The sequence below is a fragment of the Solanum pennellii genome, chromosome 4 (assembly GCF_001406875.1).
Source record: "Solanum pennellii chromosome 4, SPENNV200".
In the NCBI taxonomy this organism is placed as follows: domain Eukaryota; kingdom Viridiplantae; phylum Streptophyta; class Magnoliopsida; order Solanales; family Solanaceae; genus Solanum; species Solanum pennellii.
Genome location: NC_028640.1, coordinates 45510003 through 45523042, shown reverse-complemented (window position 1 = coordinate 45523042; position 13040 = coordinate 45510003). Strand labels below are relative to the sequence as shown.

General features: G+C 37.8%; 1 protein-coding gene across 1 annotated transcript in view; it reads right to left on the bottom strand.

The window, feature by feature from the left end:
* LOC107017791 (uncharacterized protein At5g03900, chloroplastic) overlaps nt 1–13040 on the bottom strand; it is a 39431-nt gene that overhangs the window by 13397 nt on the left and 12994 nt on the right. The window contains exons 5-10 of the mRNA XM_015218054.2: nt 12753–12825; nt 12606–12671; nt 10504–10590; nt 10119–10184; nt 8448–8590; nt 8274–8360 (exon numbers count right to left, since the gene is read on the bottom strand). Of these exons, the coding sequence (XP_015073540.1) occupies nt 8274–8360; nt 8448–8590; nt 10119–10184; nt 10504–10590; nt 12606–12671; nt 12753–12825 (522 nt within the window). The remainder of the gene's footprint in view (nt 1–8273; nt 8361–8447; nt 8591–10118; nt 10185–10503; nt 10591–12605; nt 12672–12752; nt 12826–13040) is intronic.

The following is a 13040-nucleotide window of genomic DNA, read 5'->3' as shown; positions in this document are numbered from 1 at the left end:
TGTTATCCTAATCCTCGCCCTTTGTTGGATATGTTTATGTCATGTCTAATCACCTCTTCCAAATTCTTCCTCAATCTACCTCTCCATAGACCTATCACTACCAATCTCTCACACCTCGTCATTGGGGCATCTATACACCTTCTATTCACATGCCTGAACCATCTCAACCTTGTTTCCTTCATCTTGTCCACCTCTGACGCCGCTCCTAGTTTACCCATCATTCTTAATTTTTCCCTCCTAGTGTTTTTTTTAATAAGTAACATTTGTATTATACTCAGCACTTAGGATAGTGATAAACCCCTTTACAACAAGTCAAAGTATAGCAATATATCAAAGGACTCCCAATCCTAGCATGAGTCTAACAAATCTAAGATATTTTCTGCATCTATGCCGAAGTTCCTTGTACACCAAAACATAAAAGCAAAATGCAATCTGTTTTGATTTTCTGTACTTCTCTACTCATGTCTTCGAAACACCTAACATTTCTCTCCTTCCAGATGGTCCACCATATACAAGATAGTAGTTCTCCAGTAGCTCTTGTTTTTTGCTCCCTTCTCAACTTCTTCCCACCTAGATAGAGTGCCAACAATCTTGCTAGGCATTGTCCATTGTATGCCTCTGAGATTAATGAAAATCTTCCATAGTTGGTCAGTGATTCTACAATGCAAAAACAAATGTCCCATTGTCTTAGCTGCCTCACCAAATATATACAACAGTGCGTGACTAAGATAATGTTCCTCTTTCTTAGGATTTCATGTGTCAAGACAACTTCTTTTGCTAGCAGATGTGAGAAACATGCCACCTTCAAAGGTGCTTTGGTTCTCCAGATTTGTTTCCATGGCCATATGGGATTTTGTGCCACTGTCCAGTTCAGAAGTTTGTACGCTGCACTTACTTTGTATACCCCTTTGTTGTGCTCATTCCACCATAGTTTGTCCACCATAGTCCGTCCACCCCATTCTTCAGACCTTGAAAAGCTTCAAGAATTTTGTAGAACTCGATCAGTCTAGGAATTTCCCTATCATTCAAGTTTCTTCTAAAATTTATGTCCCAACCTTGGAATGCCCACATGTCAGCAATTGTTCAGTTCTAATGGATAGCTAAATCAAACAGATCAGGGAACTTCTCTGCAAGATTCCAATTACCTATCTTTCCAGAAGATGGTTTTATTACCATCACCTACACTAATGATAGTGCGGTTACGTGAAATAGTCCATCAGTTTCTGATAGATCGCCAATCAGTGACACCATAAGGATTGTTTGCTTCTTCAGTCATCCACCCATCCAATTCTCCATACTTTGTTGTCTCACCTTTTTCTATAGAGCGTGTGTCTCATGGGCATATCTCCATAACCACTTCATTTTCAAAGCTTTCCTTTGGTTCTCGGATTTTTCAAACCAAGCCCCCCCTGTTTCTTGCTTAAAATTAGTTCTTTCCACTTGACTAAGTGATAACTTTTCTTGGTATTATTTCCTTGCCAAAAGAAGATTTTCCTGATCTGATCTAGCCTTTGTACTACCCATGCTGTACTACCCCTGCTGGGATGGGGAAAAGGGTAAGCATGTAGGTTGGGAGAGCATCTAACACAACATTAATCAAAGTGAACCTACCCCATACAAGTATTGGGCTTTCCATCTTGATAATTTCCTCTCACATCTTTCCAGGATATTGTCCCAAATTCCTTTGGACCTTGATTCAGCCCCCAATGGCATCCCTAGATATATAGAGGGTAGGGTTCCGACTTTTCCTCCCAGGCCAAGAGGTCAATGTTTAGCATTATATAGGATAAATGTGACTTTTCACCCAGTAGCATTACTGTGAACATTCCTTTGCTATGTAACTTCCAAATTGGTTTATCCTTTCTTTGAGATATGGTTGGGGGGTTGTTTAGCACCTCTAGTAGCCGGGCCACATCCTCAATTTCCTAGTCATTCAAAACCCTCATGAACACTAAGTTCCACCCTTGTTGACTCCATACTTGAGCAACCGTAGCAGATCTTTATAAGCTCAAGGTCACCTTTCCAGTTTTCATTCCAGAACTCTGTTTTCAGACCATTGCCCACACTAATATACATATTGTTATTGAACTGGGGCCATAACCTTCTGATGTTGTTCCACACACAGCATCCAAACGACTCCATCACCTCCTCAGTAGTCCATTGGCTAAACAAGCCATATTTCCCTGCTATGAATCTTTTCCATAGGGCTCCATCTTCATTAGAAAATCTCCATAGCCATTTTTGTAGTACGCATTTATTATGGATGCTAAGATTTCTCATGCCAAGGCCACCTTGTTTTCTGCTCAAAGTGAGTGTCTCCTATTTCACCAAAAGTTGTAGCCTTTCTTTTCTTTGTTTCCTTGCCAAATGAAAGATCTTCTCATTCTGTTGATTTTCTTCACAATGCTCTTGGGTATTGGAAATAGACTCACCATATAGGTAGCTAACCCATCTAAAACTGACTGGATGACAATCAACCTACCCCCTAGTGATAGGTACTGACTTTTCCATCTTGAGTGTCTTTTCTCACATCTCCCATCACTCATTCCATACCTCCAACCCCTTGTTTTTGGCCCCAGAGGCAAACCGAGGTACTTCGTGGGCAAAGAGGATATCTGACATCCCAGATTCTCAGCTAGACTTTGTAGATTGTCTACATGATTAATTGAGAAGAGGAAACTTTTTGACCACTTAACATGAAGCCCTAAAATGCCCTCAAATATTGTAAGTATTGCTCTCAAGTGACTGATTTGTGCCACTTTTGCTTCACAAAGACCAGGACATCATCTGCATAGAAAAGATATGTGATTTCGAGATCATCACCTCTCCCTAGTTGAGCACTGAACCCTTTTATCCAACAATATACCTTTGTTATTCTGAACATGTGGTTCTGACCCTCCATAGTTAGTAGAAAGAAAAAAGGTGACATAGGGTCTCCCTGTCTAAGACCTCTATGCAATTGAAAAAATCCTTCAGGCTTACCATTTATAATGAGTGAAAATCCTACATTTGAGATGCAAAATTGTATCCAGCCAATCCATTTCTCTCCAAAACACATGTCTTTTAGAATTTTTAGCAAGAAATTCCAATTAACATGATCATAAGCCTTTTCAATATCTAGCTTGGATAGGATGCCTGATTTCTTCTGTTTTACCCTAGAGTCAACCATTTCATTTGCCAGTAGAGCAACACCCATGATTTGCCTACCTTTCAAGAATGCCATTTGATGTCCATCAACCAGCTTCCCTATAACTATTTTCAATCTTTCAGTGATTAGCTTAGAAATGATGTTGTACACTACTCGATTAAGCTGATCGGTCTGAAATCCTTTAGTTTTATCGCCTCAGGTTTCTTTGGGATCAAAGCTATGGAAGTAGCATTAAGGGATTTCTCAAAGAAGCTCCTCTGTGGAAATTGTGGATAGTAATGAGATCTTCCTTAAGAATATCCCGACACTCCTTGAAGAAAGACATGGTGAAATCATCAAGACCTGGAGCATTGTCACCATCACACTGCTTAATGATCTGTAGTTCTTCTTCTTCTTCTGTGTAAGGGCTTTGCAACCACTCATTTTCTTCTGTTGAGACGGTTGGGCATCCTCTAAATTCAAAGGAAGGTCTCCATGATTCATGTTTTGTGTAAAGCTTGGTGTTAGGAATCTGCTTTTGAACTGCAGTAAATTTAATTTTACTGCCTATGTTTTAAGTAAGACTTAGTCAATTAGTTGTTAGTCATGCTTCCCTATTATTTAGGAGTTGTTTAGTGACTGCTTAATCATGTGTTATTATTTTTTACTTTTCATTCTAGGCTTCTATTTTGTTCTCTTCCATCTTTATGTTTTAGGTGCAGACTTTGATTTCCCTATGTTATCTAGCTTAAATAGGTTTTTTAAAACCATCAATTGGTATCCGAGCTTTATTTCTTAAGGGACCTTTGTGTGTGGGCGCCTATCAGATTTCGTGAATACCATGAACGGAGAAGCAAGTTTTTCTTCAATGGCACCACCAACTTTTGGTGGAGAAAGTTATCGAATCTGGGCTGTTAGAATGCAGGCATATATGGAAGCTTTGGATCTGTGGGAGGCTGTAGAAGATGAATACATCATTGCTCCCTTGCCAAACAATCCGACAATGTCGCAAATCAAAAATCACCAGGAAAGGAAAATTAGGAAATCAAAGGCAAAGGCATGTTTATTTCCTGCAGTTTCATCCATTGTCTTCACTCGTATCATGTCTCTGAAGTCGGTAAAAGAGGTATGGGATTAAGGCTGAGTATGAAGGAGATGAGAGAATTCGAGGGATGCAAGTGTTGAATTTAGTACGTGAGTTTGAGCTGCAAAAGATGAAGGACAGTGAAACCATAAAGGAATACACTGACCGATTTCTTGACATTGCCAATCATGTCAGATCGTTGGGTTCCACTTTTAACGATTCAAGGATCATTGAGAGAATCCTTGTAACGGTACCTGAAAGATTTGAGGCGACCATTACAACCTTAGAAAATACTAAGGACTTGTCCAGTATTACACTAACAGAGCTCTTAAGTGCCTTTCAAGCACAAGAGCAACGACATGTTATGAGACAAGGAGTTGTTGAAGGAGCTTTACCTGCCAAGCATCAAGATGATGGACGATATAAGAAAAAGAAGAGTAAGAAATACCAACCAACATATGGAGAAGGTGCAGCACGCAACAACAAAAACAAAACAGGTAGCTTCAAAGGAAACTACCCTCCTTGTAAGCATTGCGACAAGATCGGACACGCACCTTTCAAGTGTTGGAGAAGGCTTGAAGCTAAGTGCAGTAAGTGCAATCAGTTTGGGCATGAAGCAATCATTTGTAAAAACAAAGCTCAGCAGAAGGATGTAGATGCTCGAGTTGTAATGAACAAGAGGAGGATCAACTATTTGTTGCATCATGTTTTGCAAGCAATGCTCGAGTTGGAACAGAAGGTTTGTTTGCTCCATTCTTTCGACTTTTGTTTCAGCATCTGTAGCTTGTTGCTAAGTCTGTAGTCAGGGCACCCTTCTACCACAAAGCCACTCCACCACCCCTGCACCATCTCCTTGAAACCATCCACTTTAAGCCACCAGTTTTCAAATTTAAAATAGGATTGCCTATGTTCCCAGTTCCCACATTCTAATTGTATTGGGCTGTGATCAGAGACTCTTCACCACTCTTCTTTTCCCCCATCATTTATTCCCCTAACATTCCAAGATACTAGGTTGAACTGCATCGTACAGGTTGTGCACCTCCTTTCCCACGCTCCTGGCCTCACTAGCTTTGAACTTAACATCAAAATTAATTAAACTTAACATTTAAAGTAATTAAATTCTTCAATTCATTCATTATATGAAACATGTGAGTTTTTGGCAGGCCAACACTCTACCCTAATAACATAGTCAGTTTTACAACTACTCTGTAAAACTTATCTTTATGTCTTGGAGGGACCTCTTATCACATAGGACACTGGATGTGAGTTCTCATTTCATCCATCCCACTCTAACACGATATGCAAAAACACATCATCTATCTCCCCATTTCCTTGAATTATTAACTCAAGACACTTGAGGCATCCTCTCTTAGGGATGACTTGCGAATTAATCCTCACTTTTGTACCCATTTCATGTGTTGCGTCACTGAACTTGCTCTTTCTCAACTTCAAGCCTTTGAACTATAGGGTCTATATCCAAACCCCCATCTATCGTTATCTCCACCATTGTGTTTCATTAGTCAATACTATGTTCTGCAAATGCCATACACCATTGCACCTCCTCGTGAATATGCCTTTTCAATTCAACCATCAACAAGGCAAATATAAACATGTTCAGAGTCTCCTCCTATTGTTCACTCAGGTTTTGACACCATCGTACAAGTCCATTATCACTCTAATGCATGCCACAAATGGATCTTTTTACTCCAAGTATCTCTATAAAACCTCTCTTGAGACTCTAGAAATATTATTAGGATACATTACATTACAATCATTTTTCACATAGGACAATATTTATAATCCTATTCCTATTCTGATTCCTAACAACTATTATAGTTTGAATCTTCCCTCCCAGTGTATGTTAGTTGTTTTGCATGTTTGCCCCTCATTAACCAGGAAAATGCAACTCTTCCTTTGGTTAATGTGTAGCCCAAAGATAGCTTCAAACAAGATTCAAAATAACTATTAAATACTTAGACTAGGCTTTATATTTGCAACACAAAATATTAAGTGTATCGTCTGTACACTGAAGGTGAGTTACCTCCAACCTGGTAATTAGATTGTTTCATATATTCAACCTCCCTAATTCATTCATTGCCATTAGCAATTTTGATCATAATGTTCAAATACTCCCTAGGGGCCTAGCTAGTATGAATAGAAAAGAAAGGGGAGAATGGGTTGCCCTATATCAATCCCCTTTGAGAGGGGAAAATACATGCAGGATAACCATTGATTAAGATGGAGAACTTGACTGTGCTAACACAGAATCTGATCCAACTCACCCATTTCCTTCCCAAAATCCAATTTAGGAAGAGTATGGGATAGAAAGTCCAGTTCACACGATGTCAAGTTTGCACATTATTCGAGGAATCTGCTCCTTGATATTGGAATCTGTACTTTCATTAGCAATTAGGAAAGCATATGTGTTTTGCCTACCTTTTAAAAGGGTCATCTGGTATGAATCTACGAGTTTGTGTATCACTCTTTTTAGCTTTTTAATGAGTAACTTAGATATAAATTTAAAGATATCTCCCGAACTCCCTTTAATCCTTGGCTTTATTCTTTTTAGGGATAAGAGCCACATATGTAGCATTGAAGCTCTTTCGAGAAAACTCCAGAGAATGGAACTTCTTAATAGTTGCAATTATATCGCTTTGACCACTACTCAACACTTTTATATGAAGTTAAACCATTAAAACATGAAATTTAACGGTGGAAAATAGAGATGTAAGACTAAGGCTCCTAAAATAGAAATTAGGGAATCGAGGGAGTTAATGGACTCCAATTCAAAATCCAATTACCTAATTGGACTCTACGACTTATGGCTGACACGGGATGTATTTAATTTGGGGGTTTTGATTTTTCCCCACATTCAAATTATGGAATTAAGTCCAATGGATTGTCTAATTTTGTTAATTATTCATCTAAATAGATCAGAGTCATTTGGAGGAGATTGTGCCATGGAAAAACGGTCATAAAACAATAACTTGGCTTGGATGGAGGTAAGTTAAGACCTAAACAGAGGAGGTTTCCCCTTAGAAAGTATAAGATTGCGTAATTGCTGATATTTTAGATGGATTTGGGGGTTCCATATATGCGAGGTGAGAAATGTGTGTGTGTATATATATATATATATATATATATATATATATATATATGTATATATATACATATGAGAACCAAGTTATACTATCAGGCTGCTAAAGCATGGTTACATTTACACATGTGTGGTATGTTATATGCTTTAATGATTGATGTGCATACTTAAGATATTCATGCACATTGCTTATGCCAATTTTTGTTTTGAGAGATGTAACCGGGTTGCGCCTCCATTTGTTCCATATTGATATATAGGCATACTCTGAAAGATATTATCAACTATCCTAACCGTCTGATATATGGTCACTATATTATGATTTTCAGTTTATGTTAATAAATAGTGTCGTGTGGTTTACTTGTCATATTTTTTGCTAAGGGCGGTTTACATGTCATTTTTTTTATAATGGTGGTTTACTTATCATATTATATTGAAATACTGAATATTTTGGTAAGTTCCACCACAACCCTTTCAATGGCAGGCCGATGAAACTTACTGAGCACTCTACATACTCATCCTTCTTTCGCCTCTTACATCCATGCAGTGATAGTTCTGAGTGCCATAGAACTAAGTGTCTAGCAGATCAGCATTTGTGATCCAGCAGTGAGTCAACCAATCCAGTCCTGTGGTGACTAGATGTTTTAATTTATTTACTTCTACTCAGTATTTTTGGGTTGCATCCCACTAGATTCTTGAGATTCTCCTTTGACTCTGTTGTTGGGTTTAGACTTATGGTTTCAGCTATATATTTTGGATTTGATTATCTTTTGGGCTATGATATTTAGAATTCCTTATCATTAAATTGTAGTTTTTATGATTAGAATGTTTATGGAAATGCTTAAAGGAATGGTTCACTCGGTTAGGGGTTGCCAGGTGCTGGTCACAGATCCTTGTGAAATTTCGGGTCGTGAAAATATATAGAAGCAAAAGTTAAGAAGTCTAAAGCACCACATAGAGATCCTTACTTCAACATGGTACCAAGAACAATGACTCCAAACAAATTGAGCCCACCCAATCCAATGACCAATGCCCTTTCCGATGAGCTTGTTTCACTGCATTGTAAACACTCATGGTTGAGAACTCAAATCCACAAGTAAGATATCCAAATTTACCAGCAGTTCAGACAAATGATATGATACCTAAATTGCCACTTCTTCTCTTGAAGAAATCTTTCAACCTGTCCAACCCAGTCAGTCCATCTTTTTCCTACATACTCCTTCCTTCCACTCCTTTGTGGAGTAGCTGTACGCTGAAGTGATGGAAACCGGTACAAGATATTTCCCTGGAACAAACAATTTATATAGAACAAGAATGTGAAAATCTTTCTGTAAAGAGATCTTTGAGCGTTTAACGAGAGAAAGAGACATCAAAAACCCCTCAACAACCATGTATTTATGCATACAGTCTCTTATAAACTACTCCCTCCGTTTCAAAAAGGATGGCCTAGTTTGACTTGGAATGGAGTTTAAGAAAAGAAAGAAGACTGTTCTAAATTAAAGTTATGTCAAATATACCAAAATGCCCTTTAATCTTGTGGTCTTAAACATGTTATGTGGAAAGTTAAAGTTAAAATGTTGCCAAAAAAGGAAAGGGGTCATTCTTTTTAAAACAGACTAAAAAAGAAATAGGGTCGTTCTTTTTGAAATGGAGGGAGTATTATGTTTGCCTTAGTAGCCTTTATATCACTTTTACCACAGCACCCCCTGCTGCTAACTCCCGTAGGACACTATAAAGAAATTTACATTTTGGCACCACACTTGTACACAAAAGTCAATAACACCAATAATATTCACAACAGCTCAAATCAACCACTGATTCTAGATTTTCTGAGCCCTTAAAGTTGAAATTTATTCAACAGGAGAAAAACTCATTTAAGCAGTGCTCTTTGCTCTTTGTACTAGAATGCAGAAACAACCTTTCAACAGATATTGAGAAAGAAAAAGGAAGCCCAAATGAGACAGAAGTTTACATCGTCTTGTATATTGTAACACTGAAATTCTTTCATACCCTTTTTTTCTTTAGGTTCAACTCCTTATTTCATTTACATTGTTGATGTCCAAATCCTGATGAAATATAATAAAAACATAGAAATGACTACTTCATCCCTAATTTGAGCTTTGTTATCCAAATTTGTAGATTTAAAAAAAGACTTGGCTCTGTTCAAAGCTTGGACGATATATTTGATCTTTTCAGATATCCTATTAGGGTCAAAATATGATAATGCTCTCTCAAACAACTCAACTTATGAGTTTGCTACAATCACAGCTCAGGTGTGAATTTGAGATTAGTATGTTAAAACTTTAACAGATTCTTTAGATTATTTTGAACTATTAATACAATTACAATATCCATATAATAACTAATTAACACAAGTACGATACATGTTGAAGATTTCAGGTATCAGGGTGAGGAGTCTAAATGAAATGGCTGGCAAAGGCAAGACTAGTAATGGGGTTAATTGAAGTCAGGAGAATTGATGGACAAAAAGTTTAATAACTTCGGATGTCTGTCGCCCAGAACAAGGTTTCAGAAAATGACACTGGAGACTTCAATAGCAACATATCCAGTCTGACTCCATAAGTGGGGTCTGGGGAGGGGTGGGTGTACTAGACCTTACGCCAACCTTGTGTGAGGTACAGAGGCTGTTTCAGAAGCTAAAATTGATTCTCAAAATTTTATTGAAGTCAAGGTTGCACTATGGAAGACACCAAATCCTTTTCCAAAGCCACGTGCACAGAAAACGGCATCAACCATAGTAATCGGAAGGAAGAATCAAACAAAATTATATCATTAATAAAGCTTTCACATACTTCCTCATCTACTTCTGGCTGACCATCAAACCGCAAAAGCACCGGAAGGATGTATGACTCATCATCCTGTCAGAGAACCCCACAGGTAATTCAAAAGTCATTTCTCAGAACAGGAGTAAGATTGCAAAGTGTAAATAAGCACAAAACTAAAGCAAGATGAACAATCAACAAGATATCAAGGATAACTGAAACGCAAAACATGGAATCTCAGGATTACCAAACAACCAAGTACTCAAAATGTTCAACAGATTTAAAAATAGTTTTCCTGAAAAGGCCATTGGAACAAAAATTATAGCACTTTTACTGCTGTGGAAGGGAAACAACAAAGCAAGAAGATAATGGACAAGACATCCAACAAATGGGTCGTGTAAGACCCATCAACTACCGTTTTGTTAGGAGTCTCCACATTAAGAAAGGGAGCAAGTTCTTCAGCAGCAACAACGCCACCATTTGATGATATATACTGCCCTACCTGCAAAAGTTTTTAAACGATGGTAATTATTATACGTCGTAGAAATATCTGATTATAACATAAGAAATTGTAAAAGCTAGTGACAGCACATACATTGAACTTTCTTTATGGCGTAGATATCACTAAAAAGTGTCAACAGATGCAAATGTAACAAAGGAGAGATTCAATGACACTAAGAAGCTGACAAACTCCAAACAAAGATCAGTGTTATTTACAGTAGAAAGGTTAAGCCAACTAAAACGATTAACAAAACATCTAACCTTCAGGGAGTAACTTGAATTTGAGAAGGCATCAAAACATCTATGATACGATTTCTCTGTCCGTAGATACAACAACAATATACCCCGTAAAGTAAGGTATGGGGAGGGTAGAGTGTACCAGACCCTCGGCTCAAGGAAAAATAATCCAAAGAAGACCAATAAAGTAATGGAGGAAAAGCATAATAAAGAATTTGGAACAGTTACTACAGCAAAACATTAGGATAGACAAAGTACAAGAAACAACAAATAGTAACGGATATCGAAGAAAAAGAAACTACAAGAGCAATGCTACGACTACTAGTATGGACAGATAACGCGACAATGCACTACTACCTACTAACCATCTACCCTAATTTGTGTCCTCCACAACCTCCTATCAAGGTTATGTCCTCGGTAAGATGAAATTGAGTCATGTCATGTCTAATCGAGTCTTCCCTCAATACTTCTTCAGCCTACCTCTACCTATCCTGAAACCATTCATAGTCAACTTCTCACACCTTGGACTAGGGCATCCGAGCATTTCCTCTGCACATGGTCAAACGATCTCAATCTCGCTTCCCGCACCTTATCCTCCAATGAAGCTACTCTCACCTTGTTCTGGATATCCTCATTTTCTAATCTTATCCCTTCTAGTATGCCCGTGTTGATCACAACATCCTCATGTACGCAACTTTCATCCCCTGTCCTGAATAAAGAAGAAGTTAACATTCAGTGCCCATTTGGATTGACTTATTTTTAGGTGTTTTTGACTTTCAAGTAGTTTTTTAGTTTTAGAGATGTTTGGAAAGGTTATAAAGTGCTTTTAACCACCTACTTTTAGGCAAAAGAAGTTATAAAATAAGTCAAAAGTAGAGTACCATCTACTTATGACTTTTGACTTATAGCTTACTTTTTTACAAGCCCATTCAAACATGCCCCAAGTCTCTCCAAGCATTCTCTTTTGTTGGTATATCAATAAAGGTTATTCTTTACCTACCAACAAAGTAAACATAAAGCAATGAAAATCCCAACTAGCCACCATGCAAAATTGTACCTCACTCTCTTCGATTCATTGCTCAAATAACCAAGTTGCTAGATGCGATGTGAGAGCATTGGCATATACACCTCCCCTCTATCAGAAAAAAAAATCAAACATCCCTTCCATCGAATCATTCTCACTAAACTTAGATACAAGAGGATGACTACAACCTCTTAGTCATCTATATGATATATACTAAATGATTGAAGCAAGGGTCACTTAATCCTGGATACCCACCCCTTTACCAGACAAAGTAACCATAGAGATGTCCTGGCGTATCAATAAGGTATCTAGATAAGGGAAAGTTTGTAACTACAAAGAAAAGATTGTAGTGAAAACAACCAGAACACTTATTGTGGATGAAAGCTGCTATAATGCCGAAAAACTAATAGAGAATATATCAAAATATCTCGTGCCATTTTATGTGGGTAGAGATTAACCCCTGACCAAAAAGCAAATCAAAGAGTTACCAGAAGCAGGAAAGAGAAGAGGAAAAGACAAGAAGTAGACAAATTATCAGAATGCCAGGAATAAGTAATTTAAATAATAGACTACTTGACTTGGAGTTATAGCTTAGTGGTTGCAATTCTATCCAGAATAAGTAAAATTTAATCCCACCGAATGCCATCCTCTTCTACTTCCCTTTCTCATTATTCACATGCCCCAGCCCATCCCCACCACAGAAAAATGAAAAAAAAAAAAGCAACGGACCGCTAAATTCAGTGCTCAATTATTACCAACTTCCACCTCTCCTCTTCAATCTCTTGATTTGGATCACCATCACCAAATACAAAGGAGAAAACCTGCAAATTTAACAACCATTAGTTATGAAAAACTTAGATGAAAATATAAAAGCATCTGCTCTAATGCCTTTTACCACATACAGATTCAATGAAGTTCATCCCACCACTTTCTTTGCGAACTTGTCGTCTCCTATAATAGTATGGATCCCAATACCTGACAGAAACTAACTAGATTAGAAAGGTGCCCGTGGATTTAGGGTTTTAGCTTGTAACTTTTTGGAGGTAGCCAGCATACCCTTAATGCTGAAGAACACCACTTTAACTTTATAAAAGAAAAATAGAAAGCTGCCGGTGGATTTCATGAAGCTTTTAGCCATGGTGCATAATATTTCAAAATGGAAAAAGAACCTTAAGGTTCACCCATATGTG